Source organism: Sus scrofa, chromosome X (assembly GCF_000003025.6).
Source record: "Sus scrofa isolate TJ Tabasco breed Duroc chromosome X, Sscrofa11.1, whole genome shotgun sequence".
NCBI classification, from domain to species: domain Eukaryota; kingdom Metazoa; phylum Chordata; class Mammalia; order Artiodactyla; family Suidae; genus Sus; species Sus scrofa.
This window is the reverse complement of record NC_010461.5, coordinates 94,287,977-94,315,512: the sequence shown is the minus strand read 5'-3', so window position 1 is coordinate 94,315,512 and position 27,536 is coordinate 94,287,977. Positions and strand designations below refer to the sequence as shown.

At 38.2% G+C, this 27,536-nt stretch overlaps 1 protein-coding gene and 1 long non-coding RNA gene across 3 annotated transcripts in view; one reads left to right on the top strand and one right to left on the bottom strand.

Moving 5' to 3' along the window:
* LOC110257706 overlaps positions 1-5,435 on the top strand; it is a 36,737-nt gene extending 31,302 nt beyond the window's left edge. Inside the window, exon 3 of the long non-coding RNA XR_002340611.1 lies at positions 5,382-5,435. This is a non-coding gene — a long non-coding RNA (uncharacterized LOC110257706). The remainder of the gene's footprint in view (positions 1-5,381) is intronic.
* Positions 2,161-27,536, bottom strand: part of HTR2C (5-hydroxytryptamine (serotonin) receptor 2C, G protein-coupled) — a 259,938-nt gene continuing 234,562 nt past the window's right edge. Inside the window, exon 6 of one of the 2 annotated variants that reach the window (XM_021079477.1) lies at positions 2,161-5,628. In XM_021079477.1, the coding sequence (XP_020935136.1) occupies positions 4,805-5,628 (824 nt within the window). In that variant the 3' untranslated portion in view covers positions 2,161-4,804. 2 annotated transcript variants of the gene reach the window in all.

Sequence of the window (27,536 nt, the reverse complement as noted above, 5' to 3'; positions counted from 1 at the left end):
ACATAAGATCATTTATCTCTCTTGGGGACAGTGAAGGTATCAAGGATTGGCCCCCTTGCTTCAAATCAGGACAATTCTGAAGGGGTATTCTAGATTAAAAGCTCCCTATGGGAGTCAGCTAAGTGTGGTATTGCTTTTGTTGTTCATGCCTTTTAGTTGTCTTTCCCCTGATGTTATAGTCTTTGAGTATATGCAGAATTAGGCAGGAAGGGTGATACTTTTTGGTTGTGTATGTCTTTGTGAACTTATTTTGCTGAATTCAACTTAACTTTCAAAGAAAATGAGGTGAAGTGGTATATTTTCCCTTCCAAAGGTACAAAAGGAATAAGTCCTTTTTTGTTTTTTTGGCCACTCTTAGGGCATATGGAAGTTCCTGGGCCAAGGAATGGACCTGGTCATAGCAGTGACCCAAGCTACAACAATGACAACACTGGCTCCTTAACCTGCTGAGCCACAAGGGAACTCTGAGAGTAAGTGTCACGAGACATGTTTTTCCAATCTTCTTGCTTGATTATCCATCCATAGCCCCTCCTCATGTGGTCTCGTCAAAAGAGTAAAATAAAAGCGGTGTGGTTTCTTGAGGCGGGGCTCTTGGTTCTAGAGACCTTGAGTCCCCCGGTTCCCACCTTTGCTGTCTCTGTCTCTGTGTTTTGCTTTGTGTTGGCGTTTTGTTTTGGGTTGGTTTTTTCCTTAAGTTCCACAGCACCCGTTCTTCAGCCCCATCCTGCTGAGCTGGCCTCGGCAAGTAAGTCCTTATTGTAACTACATCATAACTCAACTTCTCCCTCTGCCTAGTCCTCCTTTCTTCCCTTTCCTCATGCAGATGGATCCCAAGATTACTTCCTAATCTACATCCTGCACACTTTATTTCCACCTTAGAATTTATATCCCAGGGGACCCAACCTATCTCTTAGAACTATTTATAAGTCCTATGGGTCACATAATTTTGAGAACCACTATGAGGTCACCTATTCTTGTTAGCATTGCCTATAAAAATACCTCTTTCTAATATATTTAGCTCTCTGGTTAATATGTCCACTATGTCTAGTGGAATATGCAAAGAGAAAGGGGCCTCTACCATGGGGATTGCTTTGACTTAAGTGGAAGCTGATTAACTAATTGATGGCAAGAAGCATCTTTGTCTCCTCAGACCATGAAGACCTTCCAATGCTATGAGATGAGGCAGTCCAGGCTTTCTCTGCCCCTCCTTCCCTTCCCTTAGTAGTAACAACTCCAGTTCTGTGCCATCAGAATTTTCAACTTCTCCCCATTGCCTCGCTTTGCAGAATAGTCCCTAGCTTCAATAGTAGATATAAGATGTTTCTGACCATAGGCAGCAGTGACCCTGTTGTTTCAAGTGGCAGTTCACCCTTATCCCTTGACCCACTCTGCGGAATCAACCTGGTCATGGTTGCAAAAGAATGAGGTATTCCTGCTCTCCTCTCAGGGAACGGAATTCATGCCAGTAGGATCACTCAGCATCAGAAAGGTATAAATGTTGAAAGAAAAGGCCAGTTGTATTTTGTCACCCACAGCTCCAGGCATGAAGGAACAGAGTGACTTAGTATGGTGACCCTGATGATTGCACAGGTATCCAAAGCCATTCGGGATAGAGGTAAGTAAGGTGATCAAGTCACACCACATGACTGAATAGTGAGGCATTGTAAGGCTCATACTGGCAACAGAAACAGATAATACAGTGCCTACAGATACTGAAGCTCAATTCTGTCTGTTGAACATAGAATGGCCACTCTCAATTGGGGATCAACAAGATAGACAAGGTCCTCTCTGATCTTGGGGAGCTTAGAGTCTGATGGGCATAAGTTAGCAATGATACTTACAGCAGGGAGAGTATGTGAGACACCCAGGCCACTTCCCAGGCTAAGAAAGGTAGGATAATTTGAGAGTGAGTGCAGTTATTCTGCTCATGCAGAATCCGTGATGTTAATATTGCTTTTGTTGTTTACACCTCTTGTCTTTCCTCTGGGGTCATGGTCTTTGAGTATAAAGCATACTTTATCAGAAGAGTCATATTTTCTGGTTGTATTTATCTTTATGAACTTATTTTGCATGTTACAATTTAATTTTCCAAGAAAATGAAGTGGTATATTTTTCTCTCGAAAGATGCAAAGGGAAAATAAAACACATGACATATTAGGCAACATTTAATAAATTTAATAAATTAATAGGAAGTACCACAAAAACTTGGAATGGATAACATACAGGAACCAGGAATAAAACAACACTTTGCAATCACTCACAAAAAGTACCACTTGATGAAGGAAGATTTACAGGAAATAATATAAGGCAGTCTGTTGCACATGTCTAAAACAGATATACAATAGTACATCAAAATGATTTGTTTGACAGTAAATTCACCACATGTACACTTATCACACGGACTTTAAAACATTTATAAAAGTTATAGATTTAACATTGAACTGAAAGATTTATATCCAAATGGGTATACTTGTTTCATACCAAACTGCACGGAACTTACGAATAGCACACAATTTGAGGATAATTACTGTGTCGGGTACTATGAAGTACTACTACTTAATGACATAGGAATCATTAACAAATGTGCTGTAAGCTATTATCATTCAACTTATTGCTAGTGCTTTTCAAAATCTGTGGTTTCTATTTTATTTCTTTGTAAAACATGTGCTATGAGCTTGCCCTGATAGTTCAGAAAAGAAATCAGATGTTTCCAGTGTTCTCTGACACTCATAATACTTCAGATCTGAATGCACGGTTTTTTAAAAGACTGCTGAAGGATTTGCTTCAGTCCTTCTGGTATCACCTACTCTGCCTTCCATTAATACAACTCGATGGATTTATGCAACATACGTGATATACATGCAGGACACCATCCGTATGTGCAGAACTCATGCTCAATGCAGGTTGTGTTTCTTCTGACATTTTCTTCTCAGTAGGAATTAGATCATCTCATTTCAATGTCATATAATTGTTTTAGCATGCAGTTCGACAGAGCTAATAGGCAGGTAGACTTTACTTTCATGTTATAATTGGGCATGCTCAAGCAATTGACTGGCATTTGGCAGTGTTGCAAATCACGTAGGGACTGTATGAGTTTCCTCAAATACAGCAGCTCTCCCCACTGCCCCTGTGGCAGACTGTTAAATTTATCTATGCTGTGTGTTGAGGACACACACCAGGAGTTTTAGAAATTCAGATTCTGTCTTCACCAATTTCAGGATACTCTTAAGGTGTGCGAGTAACTGTCAGGTATAAGAAATAGCATCATGAATTCTTCAGAAATTGATCCACAGTTGTGGGAAATGGACACACATGGAAATACAGTTACTGGAAACACGTGTATACTCTGCACACAGCATAGACTGAAAGGTCTGACTTTAGCAATGTTTGAAAACCTTTCACGGTTAACAAACTAGTAAAATGGTACTGAATTCTTAGAGAGCAGCAGGCCCACGAATGTAACGATGGCCAACACTTATTGTAACACGACACTATATTTTAACAAAGATTGAAACTTCGGGTACATAATTGCAGTACAATGAAGAGCTTGCCACTTTCACGAATTAGCTGCAGCCTTTCCCTGCACTAGAGAGATTGGAAGGATCTGAAAATGAGATAAATTTTGTTTAAAATCCAAATGGAAACTCTGTATTTCTGTTTTTCCCAGAGTTCAGTAAAAGCGTCTTTTTAATTACTTTTTGTCCACATTCTAAGGGCCCAGTTCTGTAGTCCTTAATCAAGTAAAACTTCCAAGGTTTTAATCATCGCTGCTTCCAACGCAAGTTTTACTCAAAAATGGACTGCTAAATTAGGTCCTATAGATAGAGGTACGATAATTAATACAATATTTTAATAAGGCTCAAACTGCTAATTTCACTTTGTGTGTAGCGCACAAATTTCCAGGATCCCGAGATCGAAACCCAATTGATGGTGAATCCTGTATTGGGAAATAACTCTGGGATTTTGTTTCCCAGTTGAATCATGGAATTAGGTATTTACTAAGGACCAGAATGAAAACACTAATTTCAGTTTGCTTGTCATTATAATCAGAATTTGAACATTGTCTTTAAGAAGTGAAAAGCTATTATTGGTGTATATATCTCGTATCATCCTTCCACTTCTGTAGTCCTGGTTAACTAGCTGCTATGTTAAAATACCACTATGTTTGGGGACAGACATCGCAGTAAAATATCAACACAGCTTTCTGACAATGTGAAAGTTTCCCCCATGTGTGACAAGAAGGCTAAGCTGTGCCTTTGGCTCACTAATAGGTGTGATAGAGCCTCAGAAGGCATAACTTATCTCACTGTGTTCATGTGTGTAGATGAGCAGAGCAAGAATTTAAAGCATATATTTACTGTTAACCTGGACAAAGGATTTCACTCAATTTGTTCAATTTGGAGTGGTTGAAATATAACCACTGTCATGTGCATCATTCTGGTCTCCTGCAAATGCCACCTGAGATGAACATCAACATTTCTTTATGCATAAGAGAGAGAGAGAGAGAAAGAGAGAGAGAGAGAGAAAGAGAGGGACGGAAGGAGGAAGGAAGGAAGGGGGAAAAAATCAACATTTTTGCATCGAACAATCAAAATAAGTTATTCTCAATCTCTTATAAACAGTAAATATAGAACCCTAAATCTCACTACTGTAAGCATGATTGTAAAGTACAGGATTGCAAAGCTATATATAAAAACACTTGTTTCAGACAGCAATATTTACATTGTTATCACCAGCAGAAGAATTATAGAACAATTTCCTACATTTGTAGCTTTACTGTAGGAAAAGACTGTGCTGCTCTTTCTTACACACTACTAATCCTTTCACTAACCACATTGGAGGGATTAACAGGTAGCTCCAAATTCTCAACCTGCATCTCTATACCAGGCTCATTGTCATCAGCTTTCTTAATCACCGGTTCATTAGTGTGCCGGTAAATGTTAACGTTAAGCTCCCTCCCAGACAAAGCAGTGGCAGCAACTCTCGGAATCTGTCTGATCGGAGGTTTTTTATCTGCCTTATAATTGCAGCGCAAATAGTTGGAGAAAGCCCTTCGGTAAACTTTGTTGAAAAGAGTGTACACCAGAGGATTGATTCCTGAACAAACATAGCCAATCCAAACAAACACATTCAGCAGCTTCTCCATGAGCTTTTGATTACAAGCCTTCCCACAAAGAACCGACAGAATATTAGTAATGAAAAAAGGGCACCACATGATCAGAAACACAAAGAAAACAATGCCAAGGACTTTCGACGCTTTCCGCTCGTTGTTGATAGCTTGCATGGTGCCCCGGGGCCGCCTTTCTTTCTTCTTTCTTCGGCGCGGGTTCAAATCTTGGTTCGGGTTTGCAGCGTTCTCTTCATCCGTATTCCTCTTGCAGCACTTCAGGAAATCCAGGCTTATTCCCGGCGGTTCCTCGGTGTGGCCGCGCAGGAGCATCAGAGCTTGGCGGCGAAGGACGTGGATCGTCAGGCAGTAGGTGATCACCATGATCGTCAGCGGTATGAAGAAAGCTACGAAGGACCCAATAAGAACGAAGTTTGGGTCATTCAGCACGCAGGTGGTGTTGTTGACGAACACCTTGTCTTCATCTCTCAGTCCAATCACTGGGATCGGAACTGACACACCTGCAGGAACGGAAAAGAAGGCAGGACATTGTTACAGCACACGGAAGGGTTGAACAGATTTGTAGAGCGGCAGACATTCAACTGCATTTCACTGAAGAAAATTTAGAACTGATTTTTGTTGAAAGCAATTCACAGCATAAATTGATAGTCACGTGAAAGAGCAGCAGTAGGATATCAGAAAACGGCAGCCTTTTTCAAGTTGGGAATGCCTTCTCACCAAATTTCTGGAGAAGGCATGGAATTACCATTACTGAAATAAACAATTATAGGTATGGTTGCTTGTAAGGGTGGATTGTGTTTTTGTTTTATCTCCAACTTCTAGTGAAATAAATAGAGTTTTAACTAAAGGACAACCCCCCCTTGGCTAAGAAGGCAGCTGCAATCCTTTCCAGCTATGTTCATCACTATACCACCCTTCTTCTAATAATGTAACAACTGTGTACCCTATATCCAAGCCAGCAGCCCTGCTAATCATGTACCCAACATTGCTTATCAGTTCTGCTTCTGTAACCTTGCTTGCTCAGTTTCCTAGGGAGGAACACTGTCTGCTTGGGGATGGGGGAGGTCCGGGATGCTTACATGGGAAAATCCAGACCTTGTAGTGTATAAAAGTTACTGAGAACAAAGACCTGGTGCTCAGACTCTGGAGGTGACTCCTCTGAGCCCGCACTGGTGCTGTATAAACCTTGCTTTTCCATATCTCCGAGTGCTGTTTGTCTCCTTCCACTGCCACGGTTTTTGCAGTTTCCACAACACTAGAACTGTCCTGGCTCACAGAAGGCATCAATAAATATTTGTTGAATGAATGAATAAATTTACATCTGTACTCAACGACATCAATAAATCCAATTGTTAATTTTTGAACATCTTCCAAACACAATAAAAATGATGTGCATACCATCTATAAGAGTAACAATAGCACATCAGGGCTAGCCAGGCTGAGTTTGAGATGAGTTTCTAGCTGAGGACATCTGTTTCCACTCCTTCCTTTCCAGAGGAAAATGTTAAGAAGAGCCTGGGAGTTCTGGGGTTACTGGAGGTGGAGAGGATAGTATGGTCCCCAAAGAGGGAGTAGAGCTGACCACAATGCAGACATAATGTCTATGCAGATACTGAAAGGACTCTCTTTTTAGTAAGAGTTTTTCCCTGAGACTCTGGGCATAAGCAAGGTCAAGAGACAGAGTGAAATGCAGAGTTGGGAGAGATTGAGTCTTCCCCTTTCTGTGTGGATCTTTGAGCACTTTTTTTTTTTTTTCTTTTTTTTAAGAGTACTGAGAAGTAGTAATCTAGGTAAGCACCTCCACTAATAAAGAAGCCTGAATAAATAAATAAATAAAAATAAAGAAGCTCACAGGCAGAAAATATCAACAAGGAAGTGGGAGCAGAAGGTGATCTTGTGCCTGGGTATAAGTAAGAAACCTGGAAATTTTTAGAAATCATTATGGTAGATTTCAAAGAGATCCTGCATCAATAAGTAGAAATAACCTGCAAGAGAAATTCAAATTTAAGGTTAATTTATTCTCTCTCATGTCCACGGGAAGTTGAAACCTGTAAAAATTCAGATTGCACTTTTAGGATTCTGTCAGAGATTATTATGAGGAATCCCGAGCTGGCAGATAGCTGTATTATGAACTGTGAGAAGGGATAGAAGGGCAGTCTCAAAGAGCACTGCTGGCTTTAGGGAACAGGGACAATGACGAATCCGAAACTGAAAGCCTCTACAGGTCAGGTATAGAGTGTTTGGCTGGATGATTAAGAGGGGAAAACTAGTCAATGTTTCTTTGTTAAGAGCTCCTTAAGGATGTTGATTGGCATTTAATTTCTAGAAAGACATGAGGAAGAAAGAATGTCTGGAAAGTGATCTCTTAAGTCTTCTAACTCAGACCCTGAATTTCTTTTATTTTTAATTTTTTAAATATTTTATTTTATTTTATTTTGTCTTTTAGGGCCGCTCCCACAGCATATGGAGGTTCCCGGTCTAGGGGTCGAATCGGAACTGTAGCCGCTGGCCTATACCACAGCCACAGCAATGTGGGATCCGAGCCGCGCCTGCAACCTACACCACAGCTCATGGCAACGCCGGATCCTTAACCCACTGAGCAAGGCCAGGGATCGAGCCCACAACCTCATGGTTCCTAGTCGGATTCATTAACCACTGGGCCAGGATGGGAATTCCTCAGACCCTGAATTTCTTAAGTGACTGCTTTTTGGGTTTTTGTTTTGTTTTGTTTTGTTTTTCTAGAGAAAGAGACCAAGTGATGGTATCAGAAGCAGTGTTAGATGTGACAAGACTTCTGGGGGTACTGGTACATGTCTACAATGCTGAACCTAGGCATGCCATTCAAGAAAGTAAGAAGGACTGTGAAAACTAGGAGGCACTGCAACCAGAAATTGTCCTCAGGTAATACAGTGCAGGATCCTAGTGAAGAGACCATTGAATCTTGAATGGGAAGAGTAGCAAGTTATCAGAAGGTAAAATTCAGCAAGTTTGATGAAATGCTTAGAGAAATTTAAGCAGGCAGTTGGGGATACAGGGTACAACAGAACCACACGAGTTATATTTCTTAAGAGTTATAAAATGATAGGTAAGAATGCTGCTAGCTTGTATTATTAGAATCTTCATTCCAAAAGTCATAAATATGAGGAAATACCTAGAAAGGGTGTAGATCAAGCTTGCCTGAAAGAAGTCAGTATTGGCTTATCCTTCAGATTTATGTTTTAGTGAGGATTAGGTTGTAGGAAGTTTTCTGGAGCTAAGGAAGGTAATATGGGTTTAAGAAAAGAGGGAAGAATTTTTAAAAACCAAATCATTTACAAGAAAAAAAAATTTTTTAAAAAGAACCTAAAGTTAAGAGAGACTTAGGAGACCCATCAAGCAATTATAATTTGTGGACCTTTCTTGGGATCTTGATGCAAACAAACGCATTTTTAAAAATATTCATGACAGAAGTGGAAATTCTGAACAATGACTGGCCTTTTGATAATATTAAATAATTATTATTCATTAATTTTTAAAAGGACGTTGGTATTATGGTTATGTAGAAAAATCTTATATTTTTAGATATACATACTGAAGTATCTGTGGGTAAAATATTAAGATTCTGAGGCTTATTTCAAAAGAATATGGGAAAGAGAAGTGGATGAAAGTATGGACGAAACAAGACAGAACATATACTGATAAATCTTGGAGCTGGTTAATGAGTATATGAGTCTTATAATGTAATTCTATTTTTTATAATTTTTGAAAGTCTCTATAACAAAAGTTTAATATTTTAAAATGAAAGAAATTTTAAAAAGACATAGAGGTCCTTTCTGAAACAGAGAAAGAAATGGCTATTAGACCAGATCGTTAAAGCCTCCAAGTAATTTAGTGCCACTGCTAACTTTGGAGTGATTACTTCTAGAGCAAAGTCTTAGCCTCCTGGGTGGAAATGCTCACCACTTTGATATAAATGTAGAGAAGGCCATTTTCTGACAAAATGCTGACAGGCAACTCTGTTACACTTTCTCAGGATCCTATAGGAAGACCAGAGGAGGTATATAGGAGAATGGACCCCCTTCCAAACTGCCCCCTTCCCCTGCCCTCCAGAAATATGGGAACTGGAGCCTGAAGCTAGGAATGGTCTGGGGAGTTTGATTCATTCTGGAGGAATCCTGACAAGGGTAGACATGTCTATACTCAGGAAACAAGTGCTTGAGTTGAGATTCACTTCCCCAAGGAAATGCTGCACAAACCTGAAGTTTCTAGGCAAGGCCTCACACACTGATCATAACATCAGTGGAAGTCAGCGTTACTCAGAGCCCAGCTATGAACTGGTATTAACTTGCCTCTGAGAAAAGATTTATTCACTTTCCTAAGGGATCCTTGGGCCTAAAAGTAGGCCTTGTCAAGGGACAACAAGAGAGGTTAGCCGAGTGATCCCAGATGAGCTAAAAGTGTTATGGGATATGTGAGGCCAGTTTTCTCCCTGACATCTATTTGTATAATTTTAGGTACATTAAGCAAAGAGTGATTCTCAGGCTGCCTTTTATTGAGCCTATCTTTTTTTTTTTTTTTTTTTTTTTTGTCTTTTTGCTATTTCTTGGGCCGCTCCCGCGGCATATGGAGGTTCCCAGGCTAGGGGTCGAATTGGAGCTGTAGCCACTGACCTACGCCAAGGCCACAGCAACGCGGGATCCGAGCCGCGTCTGCAACCTACATCACAGCTCACAGCAACGCCGGATCGTTAACCCACTGAGCAAGGGCAGGGACCGAACCCGCAACCTCATTGTTCCTAGTCGGATTCGTTAACCACTGCGCCACGATGGGAACTCCAATTGAGCCTATCTTATGTGCCAGGCACTGAGCCATTCATATTACTGACATTATAGATAAAAAATGTGTTACTTCAATTTGGTTAAAACCCCTATAAAACAGGTATTATTTGGTGAACCATTTTGCCAAATTATATCATCATTAGTTTTATTTGTTTTTGTTGTTTTTTTTAGAAACTGTGAATGCAATCAACAAAACAAGAAACTCAAATTCTTTTGATAATATCTGGAAATTATATATAAATAATAGCAACTAAAGCAGCTTTAATAACAGTAACTACTGCACGGATAGCTTATTTAAAACTTTACAAAAATTAAAAATATGTGTCAACAGTTCTCAAACTGTGGTTCAAGGACCCTGGGGGGGCTTCTGAGACTCTTAAGAGTCTGCTGATTTTCCTTTTCAAACTATTTATCTTTAAAACTATATTTTCTTTATAAAGTTCAACCTAAATAACATACCACAACAGGTTGAATAATCCAACTCTCTTTTCATAAAACTAAACATTAAAGAGATTTTAAAACTCTAAAACAATGCTTGTCAATTATTTTTGGAAAATACAGTTAATTTTTATTAAAAATATGTTATTTATATTAATGTTAAATGGTTCATTATTATTATTTAAAATGGAATGATTCATAAATATTTTAAACGTGTCTCAGTTTTAATTTTAAATACAATAAGTAGGATTAGACATAATCCACATAAACAGAAGCTCTTCGAGGTCCTCAATTATTTTGAAAAGTATAAAGGGGTCCCGACATCAAAGTTTGAAAACTGCTGTTCTATGTTAATGGATGAAGTTATTTAAGCCCTGGACGGTTCGATTCAACAAACTTATAAAGTCTTTCTTAGTATTTTAAATTTATCAATTAGTAAAAATTCACATGATTTACGTCAGGTAAACATAACAACATTAATAATAGCAAAGAAATACTTTACATGCACTATCTCACTTATTGTCTTAAAAGATGATGAAAAACACATATTATTTGGTGAAGTTAACTTCAGAAAAATTGAGTTAATTTAGCAAATATCACGGAGTAATCTTTGATATTTTTAAAACCTTTGAGTTGACTAAGGAGAAAAACTGAAAATGAACTACCGTAGACAATATCAGGTATAAATAACAACCTTGCAATAATAACAACTAATTTTTACTAGGTGTTTTTGTCACTCACTGAGTCAAGTATTTTATAAATATTATATACTTACATATGTTATTTAATCCAGACAAAAAACAAAAAGAAGGAACTATTAACTAGAATCACTTAATTTTTCTGAAATTAACTTCAATAAATATATATCATCTTTAGAATTTTAGAAGCAAGAAAGTTATAATTCATGTTCCGCTAAAAATATCAGGTACTACTTCAACCAATAAACAAATATTTTGCATGCATTATCTCATTTAGTTCTCAAAAAACTCTGTAAAATGATTATTATTCATTAAGGTTACTTAAACTCAGAGAGAAAAAACACTTTCAATAAACTTATAGAGTCTTAGCATTTTAGAAATACTGAATTCAGTAAGTTTTAGTTCAAGTTTTTACTGAAAATATGTTACTATGACTACTACGACTCTCATTCAATGAGGACTTACTAATTTGGTACTTTAGCTAGAGTATGTATTTTACATGCATTACATGCATCTTATTCTAGCCTCATGGAAGCCATAAAATAATTTGGTGCAGTTACTTTACTTCGGATAAGGCAACTAAGTTCAGAGAATGTATAAAGATGTTCATGTTGTTTCTTAAAAGGCCTTGAATTCAAGCAACACAGATCAGTTCTCTTCAAACAATCAGATAATAATACCACATGCCGATGATTCTTAAATGTACATTTCTTTTAGATTTTAACATCTTCAAAAGCGTTGCATCTTAAAACCGATACTATCTTACAGTCAGTGTTGGCCAGACAGCAGTCATTGCATTGTTGTTATTGTCAGTGCAAGTGTGAGCCTGGTTTGAAAGACATTTTTTGAAATTGTCTGATAAAATCAAAATTACCAGCAGCAAAATTTGAAACTTGAGTATCAGGATCATGTTAACAATTCACTGTGAATGAAAAGTTATGTCACAATAGGCAAAAGTGATGTAGGCACCTTGTGCACCTATGAGAAAAGTTATCTTCCTTATACTTCTTTTAGAAATGACTAAAGTTAAATACCTTAGAGTCCTTCCTTGTGCTTCTCTCTGGTTTAATTGCACCCTAAACACAATCACCTGTAAGCTACAGATTAGGCACCCTGAGCACAGTTGCCAGTGGGTGAAAGATTATAAACTGTTGCGAGACATGTTTTTATAATATTTTCTTAGCCTCTTTGCTGAAAACTCCATCTTGTCCTTCCTTACTTTGTCTGGTCTTCCTGCTTGAGAGACAGTCACAGTGATGGTAAATGACTTAAGCTTAAGAACAAAGACCTAAGGGCATGGGTTATTCGTGGGGTCAGCTGAATGAGGACATAATACATTGGTCTAGGTGCACCAGACCTGTGCAGATTGGCACACCATTTGCACAAGCATGATATGTCCTCTAAAGAATAAGAGAAAGAGGAACCTCATGGCCAAGTTGTTTATGAGTGGTCATTAGCCGAATATGCATTAGAAAAGAGAACCAAGGTGCAAACCTAGGCACACAGGGTTGCCGCAAATAGGCATGCCCTTTGCAGAAGCATAGTGAGGATTCTCTGAAATGCTATGCAGAGATAGCTAACTCATATGCTAATGATTCTTAAATGCCCAAAGTTTAGAGTAAAAGTTTAACCATCTACCAGCTAAGTGACTTTTAAAATAATAAAAGAACTTATAAAATAATTAAAAAAAAAAAAAAGCCCCTATATCCTGCACCTACAACCCCCTTTTCACTTGAAGTAATCCTCAAGAGCACAATAAAAGCAGTGTGGTTTCTTGAGGCAGGGCTCTTGGTCCTTGAGACCTTGAGACCCCCGGTTCCCACCTTTATTTAAGATAAATGTCTCTGTGTCTGGTTTTATGTTAACTTTTTTCCCTTAAGTTCCACAGCACCCGTTCTTCAGCCCCATCCTGCTGAGCTGGTGTTGGCAATAAACACATGGTTTTTTTGAGGACTTTCCTAGATTACGCTAATCTCTGACTAATATGCCTTTTTTTCAAATATTTTTATTTTAGGAAAAATCCAGATATAATAACCCGGAAGACCATCAGGATGACGCCGAGATCTCATGACCCCAACCTCAATGACTAAAGATTCCTCCAAAGGATGAAGAATGAATATTTGCCCTCAACCCTGATTCTTATCCAGAACCCTGTTTTTCTCCTTTTACTATAAACTCCCTGCAATTCTTCCCAGTGCAGGTCTGCTGTGGCCTCCTTTTCCTGGCAAAGCAATAAAAACTATTTTTTTCTCCTTCAACCCAAACTCTGTCTCTGCATTCCTATTTGGCATTAGTGGACAGGGGCTGTTTCGGCAACAAAAGGAGGGGATGTTCTAAAGAAGGCATCGTCAATAGCATCAAATGCCACAGAAGGGTCTAGAATTTGAAACATTTCCTCTGTCTTTGAAAATGAGGAGGTCACTGGTGATTATAGAGAGAACAATTATAGTGGAGTAATGAAGACAGGAAACAGATTGCCAAGAGATGAATAATAATAAATGGTAATCATATAGAGGAGAGAAATTAAAAAATACATTTCCTGGAGTTCCCGTCATAGCTCAGTGGTTAATGAATCCAAGGAGGAACCATGAGGTTTCAGGTTCGATCCCTGGCTTCACTCAGTGGGTTAAGGATCCAGCATTGACGCGAGCTGTGGTTTAGGTTGCAGACATGGCTCGGATCCTGTGTTGCTGTGGCTCTGGCATAGACCGGTGGCTACAGCTCCGATTAGACCCCTAGCCTGGGAACCTCCATATGCTGAGGGAGCAGCCCTAGAAAAGGCAAAAAGACAAAAAAAAGAAAAAAACATTTCCTGGAATAGATTTGCAAATATCAAAATGAAAACAGATTAAGGGACTTTTTACTAAACTGGGGGGCTATCTCATAGGTATCTATTTTCATGAGTTTTTCATGGAGCGGAATATTTTCAAGGACACTTAGGGGGCCCACACAATGCCAAGTTGACGTGAGTCTCTTGGAGTCCTTGTCTCATGGAGTAATAAGTGAGTTCTTTGAACACGGGAACTGACAACAGAAGATGAAGGAACTATTTTCAGAGAACAGAAAAGACAAAACAAACACAAGCAGTGCTGCCTCAGTTCTCAGGTGATAAATTGTGACTGAGAGTTGAAGTGAGAACGGTTTTGCATACTATGGCAAGTACATTAGTATAGTGTTGATGAGAGACTTTAAAGGAATTCAGAATCAGGTTGAGAGTCAACTTTGAACTCAAGAGGTTTTTAGTTTTGGGAAGAGTAGGAACATAAGCACGAATGAATAAAGGATATTGAGTAAGGAAAATGCCTTAAATGACTTTGAGGGAAGTTGAATTAAAAGACGATTTGTAAGCAAGAAAGTGTGAGAAGACAGTCCATGAGGTGACAAGAGGAATCCACTGCATTTGTAAGATAAACTTGGGTAAGAGTTTGTGGAGAGGTGAGTGTTAAAAAGAAATAGCAAGGACCAAATGGAGTCATCTCTCCCATTGACAGCAAATCAAGTCATTTGCAGTTTCAGCTTTTCTCAGTAATGTGACTTAAAGATCTGAAATTTCCTGTCAGCATTAGTGAGGTATTTGCATAATATGGTCCCTCCCATTACCTCCCCCAAGGAAGATGACCCAAACTGAAATAATTCTTTCTTTTGCTCATAACTTTTTTGCCCTACTCTTCTTCTGCCTATAAAAACTTTCCATTTTGTACAACCCCTTGGAGTACTTGTCTATTTACTAGATGGGATGCTACCCAATTCATAAATCCAATCAGATCTTCAAATTTACTCAGTTGAATTTTGTTTTTGAACAGTGGGGGGGAGGTCCTAAGGAAGTCCAACTGTAACATGGATGAGGGAATGAGGAAGTGAAATTCAAGCTAACATTGAAATATGGCCACCTTACTACTGAGGGGTAGCAGAATATGCCACCCCCAAATAGGCTTTTTTTTGGCATAAGGATTATTTTGAGAAATAGCAGACACAGAAGAAGCTCTGAAAACAACCTAAGGGAAATTTGCATTTACAAAGGAAATCTCCATTTGCAAATATCTCCCTCTCTGTATCAGGAAAAGAAGCATGATTAAATTACAAGAGAAGCTTATCAATAAAGAAGGTGTCCACATAAATCTGCATAGCAAATCTTACCCTTGTTTACCTAGTTGGTAATCTCCCATAACTGGTCTCCCCTCTCCCAATATTGTTCTTTATCTTTAGCTGAAAATGATATTTTGGGTGGTTGCTTGTGCCATCTGGGGGAGCTACTTAGTTTTTCTGGGTAACTTCCATATGTACATAGTATATATAAGCTTTTTCTCTTGTTAAACTTTTATTATAGGAGATTAAGTCAAGAACTCAGAAGGGTAGAGTGAAAATTACTTTCCCTCTCCTATATTACTCACAAGCTAACGAAGATTGAGGAAACTAAGATTATATTCAAGGTGCAATAATGTGCTTACACATTAAAGGTGAAAGCCAATAGAGTAGAAGAGCTTAAAGGTACAAAAAGAAAGGTTAAAAGGATAGATTAAGGTCCCTGAGGAAGCTAAGTCAGAAACAGTTGGAAGAATTACACTAGGACTAAAGTTACTTTCTATTAGAAGAGGTAGCAGTATGAATGGGTGGCAGAATTTATCAGACTCTATACAAAAAGGTAAAAGAGAGATAGATAGAGATGAGATAAAAGTGTTAGGTAGCAAAAGAACAGAATTGTTAACTGGATGCATAAAGTGATTTAAACGGATATCTATTGATTTCACGAAGCAGTGAGAAATAAGGAGAGCAATTGCAGACAGATGAGTGTAGATAGTGAGCTTTTTAAAAAAATAATATCAGACAGTTGAACACCCTTATCTGCTATGGCAAAAATATTCAGGAGAGAGTTTGAAGATGCAGGAGAAAAAAACATTGAGCAATGGAGCCAGATCCTGAGAATATAAGAAAAAAAATGGACTCATGGGTCCCAGGCAAGACTTGGGTAGAAGGTGGCCTTCATTCGCTTGTAATAGGTTAAAAAGATTATTATATCAAGGAAAGAAGAGGGTCTAAATTAAGGGAAGAATAGAGGGGATTGGTGGAATGGATAGATTTTTTGAGATACCTAGAAGTTCTGTTGATAGGACAGGGGATTGAAAGGATGTGGCATGTGAGGGAGAGGTAAGGGTCAAAAAGTAAATGTAAATCTCTATTTTGTGTCATTAGGTAAATGGGGATGCGATTAAGCAAAAGAATGTAGGTGATCAGGGCTATGGCAGGGAAGGTAATGGACTCAGTTTAGATTGTGTAAAGTTAGAGGTGCTTGTGACTATCAATATGGAACTCTTTGTGAATATAGGTGTTTAAACTCAGGAGACAGATGTGGGTTGGGAATAGGATTTTTCTTACAGAGAGAAATTTCAAGGTAATGATCTAGGGAGAACTTCGGTGAAAAGAGAGATCATATAAAAATCTAGTGAAAGGGTTCTAAACCTTTTCATACCTAAGAATCTCTTTTGAATGCATAAAATAACATACAGGAAATGGCAAAGGATATAAATTATTTTGACATTCAGCTATCAAAATATTACAGATAAAATTTAGAAGCAGTAATGTATGTACACTTTAATTAGCACATTAAATTTAAAAATCTACTAGTGCGTCTAATAGCTCTTGAAATTTGAAATAGTGATGAGCATCTATCATGCAGTAAGATATCTACCATAGCTGACTGATTTTCAAGTATTTGTAATTCCTTTTGGTGATAAAGACATAGATACTGCAAATAACTGTTTTGGTTTATTGCTTTTATTTGTAAATGAAGTAAATCCTGAATTTTAGTTATAAATTAGTTAAAATAAAGATACAAGGAAGGAGTGGCCAGCATGGTGAAGTAGGAAGACCATGACCTCACCTCCTCCCATAGGCTCATCAAAATTACAACTATTTATGGAGCTACCAGTCATGAGAACAGCCTGAAAACTAGTAGAAAAGATCTGGTACCAATAAAGATATAAAGAAGGAACCAAAATGAGATAGATAGGCAGGACAGAGACACAATATAGTCAAGACTCATACTCCTGGGTAAGTGACCCACAAATGAGAAGATAATTACAATTGTAGAGGTTTTCCCCAAGGAATGAGGGGTCCAATGTCCTCATTGGGCTGCCAACCCAGGATCCTGCACTAGGAAAATGAGCACCCAGAATTTTTGGCTTTGAAGGCCAGTGGGGCTTACTTTTGAGAAAGCTTGAGGGATGTAGGAAAGAGACTCCACTCTTAGAGGGTTCACACAAAACTTCACAAGCTCTGAGACCCAGGACAGAAACAGTAATTTGAAAGGAGGCTGAATCAGTACCATTTGATGATCTTAGCCTCCTGGAGAGGCTGGAGAAAACTAGTACTTGACCTCAGACATACATGCTGGCAGCAGCCATTTTGGGAAGCTCATTATACCATGAGGACACTGGTGCTGGTAAGTGCCATTTTGGGAATATTCCCTCTAACTTTGTAGCACCAGAGAGCACAGGACACAGCCCAGCCCACTAGCAGGGCAGCACTAACTCCAGGATCCTCCAGGCTGTGCAGGCAGACATGAAAGGACACAGCCCTGCCCACCAGCAGCCAACAACTAATCAGACTGATAGTCAGTCAGCCACACCTACTAGCATGCCTATAGTAGTCATAGCACCATGACAGAAAGGGCCTGAGTAGCCAACATAGAGAGCATCACCAGAGCATGTAGCTCTGGTGCCCAGAGGGGAGTGCACTGCTAGAAGGCATAGGAAATCTACTACATAAGGCCACTTCTCCAAGGTCAGGAAATGTAACCCACCCACCAGATACATAGAAATAAAAACAACAAATTAGGCAGCAGAGAAGTACATTCCTAAAGAAGGAACAAAATAAAGCCCCAGAAGAACTAAGTGGAAATAAGCAATCTACCTGATAAGGAGTTCAAGGTAATGATCATAAAGATACTCAAAGAACTCAGGAGAAGAATGGAAAAATACACTGAAAAGTTAGAAGTTTTCAACAAAGAGAAAAAATGTGTAAGTAGGAACCAAATAGAGCTGAAGAATACAATAACTGAAATAATACACTAGAAGGAATCAAAAGTAGCTTAGAGGTGCTGGAAGACAGAGCAGTGGAAATCACTCAAGCTGAACAGAAAAAAAATTTTTTTAAATTAGAACAGTTTAAGAGACTTCTAGGATGACATCAAGGCTTTTAACACATGCATTGTAAGGTTCTCAGAAGGAGAAGAGAGAGAAAGGTGAAGAGAACATAATAGCTGAAAACCTTTCTAACATGGGAAAGGAAAGAGACATCTGGGTCCAGGAAGCACAGAGAATCCCAAACAGGATCAACTCAAAGAGCAACATATCTAGACACATCATAATTAAAATGTCAAAAATTAAAGATAAAAAGAGGCTTTAAAAAGCACCAAAGGAGAAACTGCAAGTTATATACAAGGAACCTCCCACAGCACTATCAGCTGACTTTTTTTTTTTTTTTTTCTGTCTTTTTGCTATTTCTTTGAGCCACTCCTGTGGCATATGGAGGTTCCCAGGCTAGGGGTTGAATCGGAGCTGTAGCCACCTGCCTACACCAGAGCCACAGCAACGCGGGATCCGAGCCGCATCTGCAACCTACACCACAGCTCACGGCAACGCCGGATCGTTAACCCACTGAGCAAGGGCAGGGACCGAACCCGCAACCTCATGGTTCCTAGTCAGATTCGTTAACCACTGCGCCACGACGGGAACTCCTATTAGCTGACTTTTTAGCAGAAACTCTGCAGGTCAGAAAGAGTGGCATGATATATTAGAAGTGATAAACAAAAACAAAAACAAAAACAAAAACCTACAACCAAGAATACCCTATCTGATAGGGAGTCATTCAGAAGTGAAAGAGAGATCTGTAATTTTACTGACAAGGAAAAGTTAAAAGAATTCTACAGGTAAATGAACTAAATGTTCCAATCAAAGACTTCCAATCAGTGGCTAAACAAAGATAAAAACAAGACCTGTCTCTGTGCTGCCTTCAAAAGACTCACTTCAGATTTAAAGACACACAGAAACTAAAACTGAGGGCATGGAAAGAGTATTCCATGCAAATGGAAATAAAAAGAAAGCCAGGAGTTCCCGTCGTGGCGCAGTGGTTAGCGAATCCGACTAGGAACCATGAGGTTGCGGGTTCGGTCCCTGCCCTTGCTCAGTGGGTTAACGATCCGGCGTTGCCGTGAGCTGTGGTGTAGGTTGCAGACACGGCTCGGATCCCGCGTTGCTGTGGCTCTGGCGTAGGCCGGTGGCTACAGCTCCGATTCAACCCCTAGCCTGGGAACCTCCATATGCCGCGGGAGCGGCCCAAGAAATAGCAACAACAGCAACAACAACATCAACAACAACAACAGACAAAAAGACAAAAGAAAGACAAAAAAAAAAAAAAAAGAAAGCCAGCATAGAAATGCTTATAATGAAAACAATAGACTTTAAAATAAAGACTGTTAGAAGAAATAAAGAAGGATATTACATAAGCATCAAGGGATCAATCCAAGAAGAAGATATAACAATTGTAAATATATATACACACAATATAAGAGCACCTAAATGCATAAAGTAAATATTAACAGATGTAAAAGGAGAAATTGAAAATAACAATAATTGTAAGGATTTTATTGCTCCATATATCAATAGACAGATCATTCAGACAGAAAATCAATAAGGAAACACTGGCCTTAAATGATATATTATACTGGATGTACCTAACAGATATATATAAAACATTTCATCCAAAGCAGCAAAATACACATTCTTTCAAGGGCACATGGAACATTCTCCAGGATAAATCCCATGCTAAGCTACAAAACAATTTTCAGTAAATCGAAGAAGATTGAAATCATATCAAGCATCATTATGAGATTAGAAATCAACTATAGGATAAAAACTTCAAAATTCACAAACATATGGAGGTTAAATAATATGCTGCTAAACAACCAATGAGTGGCGGAAGAAATAAAAAATTACCTGGAGACAAATGGAAATGAAAACACAATGATCCAAAATCTGTGAGATAGAACAAAAGCAGTTCTAGAAGGGAAGTTTAGAGTGATATATGCCTGACTCGGTAAACCAGAAAATCTCAAAAGCTGAAAGCATTTCCTCTAAGAAGAGAAACCAAAAAAAAGGATGCTCACTCTCCACTTTTATTCCACACAGTATTGAAATTCCTAGCCATAGCAATAGACAAGAAAGAGAAATAAAAGGAATCCAAATTGGAATGGAAGAAATAAAACTGTCACTGTTTGCAAATGACAAAATACTATACATAGAAAATCCTAAAGACACCACCAAAAAACTACTAGACCTCATTGATGAATTCAGTAAATTCACAGGATACAAAATTAATATACAGAAATCTGTTACATTTCTATACACCAACAACAAACTAGCAGAAACAGAATTTAAGGAAATAATCCCATTCATAATAGCATCAAAAAGAATAAATACTAGGGTTCCCACTGTGGCTCAGTTGCTAAAGAACCTGACTGGTATCCATGAGGATGCAGGTTCTATCCCTGGCCTCACTCAGTGGGTTAAGGTTCCAGAGTTGCCGTGAGCTGTGGTGTAGGTAACAGACGTGGTTGGGATCCCCAGTCGCTGTGGCTCTGGTGTAGGCTGGCAACTATAGCTCTAATTCAACCCCTAGCCTGGGAATCTCCATATGCTGTGGGTGCTGCCCTAAAAAGACAAAACTATAAGACACTGATGAACAAAATTGAAGACAACAGAAACAAAGACATACCTTATTCATGAATTGGAAGAAGTACTATCATTAAAATGACTATAATAACCAAGGTAATCTACAGATTTAATGCAACCCCTGTCAAAATGCCAATGGCATTTTTCATAGAACTAGAACAAATAATTTTATTTTATTTTATTATTTATTATTATTTTTAAAAAAATCAAGTCACCATTTTATCTTTATTTATTTATTTTTGTCTTTTTGCCTTTTCTAGGGCCACTCCTGCAGCATATGGAGGTTCCCAGGCTAGGGGTCCCAATCAGAGCTATAGCCACTGGCCTATGCCACAACCACAGCAACGCCAGATCTGAGCTGCATCTGCGACCTACACCACAGCTCATGGCAACGCCGAATCCTTAACCCACTGAGCAAGGCCAGGGATAGAACCCACAACCTCATGGTTCCTATTTGGATTCGTTAACCACTGAGCCACAATGGGAACTCTGTGAACAAATAATTTTAAAATCTGTATGGAAATGCAAGACTCTGAATAGCTGAAACTATTTTGGGAATAAAGAACAAAGCTGGTGGTATCGTGTGCCCCTTATTTTTAACTGCACTGCAAAGCTACAATATTCAAAAAAGTATGGTACTGGTACAAAAAACAGACATACGTCAATGGAACAGAATAGAGAGCTTAGAAATGAATCCATAGTTATATTGTCAATTTATCTATGATAGAGGAGGCAAGAATATACAATGGAGAAAAGAAAGCCTCTTCAATAAATGTTGCTGGAGTTCCCGTCGTGGCGCAGTGGTTAACGAATCCGACTAGGAACTATGAGGTTGCGGGTTCGGTCCCTGCCCTTGCTCAGTGGGTTAATGATCCGGCGTTGCCGTGAGCTGTGGTGTAGGTTGCAGACGCGGCTCGGATCCTGAGTTTCTGTGTCTCTGGCGTAGGCCAGTGGCTACAGCTCCGATTAGACCCCTAGCCTGGGAACCTCCATATGCCGTGGGAGCGGCCCAAAGAAATAGCAAAAAGACAAAAAAAAAAATAGATTCCCCACATAGTTGAAATCACATGATATTTGTCTTTCTCTGTATGAGTTATTTCACTTAGCATAATACCCTCTAGGTCCATCCATGTTGATGCAAGTGGTAAGATTTTACTTTAATTTATGGCTAAGTAATATTCCATTGTGTATATATACCTAAATCTTTTTTTTCCATTCACTTATTGATGGGCTTGGGTTCCTTCTATAGCTTGGCTATTATAAATAACACTGCTATGAACATGAGATATATATATATATAGATATATATATATAGATATACACACACATACACACACATATATATATGTATATATTCAAATTAGAGTTTTTGTTTTCTTTGAATAAATACCCAGGTGTGGAATTGCTGGATTGTATGGTAGTTCTATTTTTTTTAATTTGAGTTCTTTGAATTCTTTGTGTTTATTTTTGTTTATGGTGTGTGAAAGCAGTCCAGTTAGATTCTTTTGCATGTAGCTATCTAGATTTAGCAACAACATTTTTTTTTTTTTTGTCTTTTTGCTATTTCTTTGGGCCGCTCCCATGGCATATGGAGGTTCCCAGGCTAGGGGTCTAATCGGAGCTGTAGCCACTGGCCTACGCCAGAGACACAGAAACTCAGGATCCGAGCCGCGTCTGCAACCTACACCACAGCTCACGGCAATGCCGGATCCTTAACCCACTGAGCAAGGCCAGGGATCGAACCCTCAACCTCATGATTCCTAGTCGGATTCATTAACCACTGCGCCACGACAGGAACTCCATGTAACTGTACTTCTAATGGTGATCAATTTAAAATGTATAGAAACATTAAATCACTATGTTGTGTACCAGGAACTAACATAGTGCTGTCGGTCAATTACAATCCAAAACCAAATAAAGTCATAGAAAAAGAGATTAGATTTGTTCTCACTGGAAGTGGGAGGTGAGAGGAAGGGGAATTAAAAGAAGGTAGTCAAAAGGTACAAATTTCTAGTTATAAGACAAATAAGTACTAGGGTTGTAATGTACAACATGATAAATATAGTTAACACTGCTATATGTTATATGTGAAAGTTATTAAAAGAGTAAAGAGTTATCACAAAGAAATAAATTATATTTTAAATTTTGTATCTATATGGGATGACGATGTTCACTAAACTTATTTTGGTAATCATTTCATGGTGCATATAAGTCAAACCATTATGCTGTACACCTTAAATTTATACAGTTCTGTATGTCAGTTATATCTCAATAACAACTAGAAGGAAAAAAATGCAATTTCTTTCACCATCAAAATTTACAAACTCCCAGCTATAGTTGTGATGCAGTAGTTAATATCAGAGTCAGATTTAACTTCCTGCCACAAACAACCAGATAAACTGGTAAGTGAAGACTATCATTTTCTTTCTTTCTTTCTTTTTTTTTTTTTTTTTTTTTTTTCCGTCTTTTTGCCTTTTCTAGGGCCACTCCTGTGGCATATGGAGGTTCCCAGGCTAGGGGTCGAATCGGAGCTGCAGCCACTGGCCTACGCCACAGCAACGCGGGATCCGAGCCACGTCTGCAACCTACACCACAGCTCATGGCAACGCCGGATCCTTAACCCACTGAGCAAGGCCAGGGATCGAACCCGCAACCTCATGGTTCCTAGTTGGATTCGTTAACCACTGCGCCACAACGGGAACTCCTATCATTTTCTAATAATGGTGGAATACCTTATAGAAGACTGGCTCTCCTGCTGACAACAATCATCAAGTCTGAACAAAATTTTAAAAACCCAACATTTGAAGGTACTTGAGAGAGAACAAAAAGTGGGTAGATACTACTGGGGACTCAACCATTGGAGAAGGGAATCATGTTGCTTAAGTTCCAAATTTATATGTCTCTTCTCAGCATGGTGGTTAGTACTCAAGCAGAAAGTTGCAATCTAATTGAATTGTAGAGTCAGAAAACAGCATTAAGCACTGCTAGAACAGCTGGGATTTGAAGGGTGCAATCAGAGAAAGGCCAAGCTGCAGAGAGGAGGGAGCTTGAATTTTCTATACAAAGTAATCTCACATTCTTGTTTGACACCTGAGTCCTTTATTTGTGACTCTCCAGAGAACTCATGAAGCGAGCAATATTTGAGAGGTTGAAAACATTTAACAGAGATTTCAAAAGTTTTCTATTGCAGCAGAAACAGAGTTGTGAGTTTGCATCACACCAAGTTAGAAAGGCATGTGACCCGTAATAAAGAAGAAAATACACTAATAGAAACAGATCCGCATATGACCCAGATATTGAAATTAATAGACAAAGTCTTTAACTGTGATAAACATATTACATAACCTACTAGAAATGATGAACATATGGTTGTAGAGGTGGGAATTTCAGGGTAGATGTGGACATTAAAAAAAGAGGAAATTCTGTAAAACTGAAAAAAAATTCATTATTTAAAAGTAAGAAAAAATACTGGATGGGATTAATAGCGGAAGTAATGATCAATGAACTTGAAGAAGATCAATAATGTCATTTGAATTTAAGCATGATGATGAAACAGATTTTTAAAAATCAGAATAATTTTTTTTCAGGCATGACAGAGTTCTTGGTATTAGATTTGACATCCTTCCAAAAACAATGATAAAACTATACAGAATATACGAGACAATTCTTTTCAGGCATTTGACAATATTTGGTATAGAATTTTGCCTTTTTTTTTTTTTTTTTTTTTGGTCCTTTTAGGGCTGCACCCATGGCATATGGAGGTTCCCAGGCTAGGGGTCTAATCAGAGTTGCAGCTGCACAGCAGCGCCAGCTCCCAGCCGTGTCTGTGACCTACACCACAGCTCATGGCAAAGCTGGATCCTTAACCCACTGAGCGAGGCCACGATTGAACCCGAAACCTTATGGTTCCTTGTCGGATTCGTTTCTGCTGTGCCATTTTGGGAACTCCAAATTTTGCTTTTTAAGATAAGAGAAATACATGAGATAAGTCCTATATTTACCCTACCCCTCTTTATCTGGAGACAATTTCTTGACTGTGACACAGGGAACAGGAATTGATTCTCCTGCTGAACTAAAGAGGCAGAGATCAGTGTTCAGGGCTGCCAAAGCACCTAGAACTTCCTGGGAAAGGGATAAGAGAAGAGGGAACCATGTAGAGGAAGAAGTATTTGTGAGCATATCCTCCAGGAACCTGATTGAGGGTTGCACACATACAGAAGAGACTCGGTAAAGCCTAGCAAAGAGTTGTGGCTATAGGGAAAAGAACATAACAAAGATACTAGAGTTTACACAGACCTAGAATTTAATGTCTGTCTCAGTCAGATTGACGAGATCCCATTAATACATCACTAACATCTTGAGGATTCAGCTGAAACGAAGTAACGAACATGCCTAGAAGTAAGGATCATGGCATTAAAAGATGCATCACAATAAAGCCTGAAACTGAACCTCAGTATGATAGAGAAGAACAGACAATAAATTAATAGTATGCCAGCACCAAATTGAACACTTTTTAAAAGAAACAACACATTCCAGACTCTTCTCAATGATTCATCTACAATGTCTTGCATAAAATTAAAAAAATAGATATGCAAAGAAATAGGAAATTTTGATATTAATCACACACAAAAAAGTCAACAAAGAAAGACTCCCTGTACCATCTAATGTTGGAATGATTAGATAAGGAATTTATAGCAACTATTTTTAAGATGTTCATAGTCATAAAGGCAAATGTGGTCCTAATGAATTAAGAGATGTTAACTCTTGGCAGAGAAATGTAAATTGTAAGATGAAAGGAATGGAAATTTTGGAATTACAAGGTAAAATATCTGAATGAAAAATAAACTGGACAAGTTTAACAGACAGTTGGAGATGTCAGAAGAAAGCAACCATGAACTTGAAAATATTCATACAAATTAATTAGAAGAACAAAAAGGAAAAAATTAAAAATACAGTGTCAGTGACTTGTGCGAAAATATAAAGCACTCTAACACACATGTAGTCGGAGTTTCAGAAGAAGAGGATAAATAATGGATAGATGCATGTTTAACTTTTTAAAGAAATTGCTGAAGTACATTCTGTACTCCGTTCAACAAATTATGAGATTTCCAGTTGCTAATAATTCTTGCCAACCTTTGGTAGTGTTAGTCTTTTTCAATTTTAGTTACTCTAGTGGGTGAGAAGCTATTTCTCATTGTGTTTTTAAAATTGCATTACCTCCATGACACTGAACATTATTTTGTGTACTTTATTGCCATTTACATATATTATTTTGTAAAGTGTTCAAATGCTGTAGGTCTGTGGCTTTTTTCCCATTTCTTTTTTATAATTTAATTATGTTTTTTGCTTTTTTTTTTAGGGCCGAATCCATGGCATATGGAAGTTCCCAGACTAGGGGTCAAATCAGAGTTATAGCTGCCAGCCTACACCACAGCCACAGCAACCGGGGATCTAAGCCACATCTGTGACCTACACTACAGCTCACGGCAATGCAGGATCCTTAACCCACTGAATGAAGCCAGGGATCAAATCTGCAACCTCATGGTTACTAGTCAGATTCGTTTCTGCTGTGCCACAATGACAACTTCTCCATTTTTTTTTTTTTTTTTTTTTGACTTTTTGCCATTTCTAGGGCCACTCCTGTGGCATATGTAGGTTCCCAGGCTAGGGGTTGAATCGGAGCTGTAGCTGCCGGTCTACGCCAAGGCCACAGCAATGCAGGATCCGAGCTGCATCTGCAACCTAAACCAAGCTCACAGCAATGCTGGATCCTTAACCCACTGAGCAAGGCCAGGGACTGAACCCGCAACCTCATGGTTCCTAATTGGATTCGTTAACCACTGAGCCATGACAGGAACTCCCACAACAGGAACTTCTCCATTTCCTTACAGTGTTATTCTAAGACAAGTTTCTAATTATAATGGAGTTCAATTTGTCAACTTTTAATTTGATTGTTAATGTATTTTTTCCCTATATTTAAAATACTGGCCAAGGTTATATAGATGTTCTTAAAAAAGTTATCTATAATAATTTTCAATTTAGACTTTATATTTAGTTCTGATCTATTTAGTTTTGTATACAGTGTGAGGTAAGGGTCAAAGTTAATATATTTTCATGCCGATATGTAGGTAAGTCTTAAAATATTTGTTGAAAAAACCGTTTTCCACATTTAATTATCTTGGCATACTTTTTGAAACTCAACTAATCATATACGTATGGGTCTGTTTCTAAACTATTTTTTAAAAAACTGCACTGATTCATTTCTTTATTCTTTTACCAGTAACCACTCCCTTGATTATTTTAGCTTTATAGCAAGTCTTGAAATCAGATAGGGAAAGTGTTTCTACTTTATTTTTCTTTTTAAAAAATTATTTTGACTAACCTAGGTGCTTTGCACTTCAGTTTAGATTTTTGAATCAACTTGTCAGTTTGTGCAAGAAATGTATGTGATTATTTTTGGCTTTCCTATGTTTCTATAGTTCGATTTGGGTAATATCTTACATTTTAATCTTCTAATTCAAGAATAATGCAATATTTCTCCATTTAATTAGTTCACTTTAATTTCTCTATGCAACATTTTGAAGTTGAAGTAGTATAGAGGGGTTTCACATCTTTCTAAGAGTATTGCATTTTTGATGGTATTAAAGATGTCAATTATAAATTTTTCAAATTGTTTTTAGTATATGTAAATACAATTTATTTTTATGTACTATATTGATCTAGTATC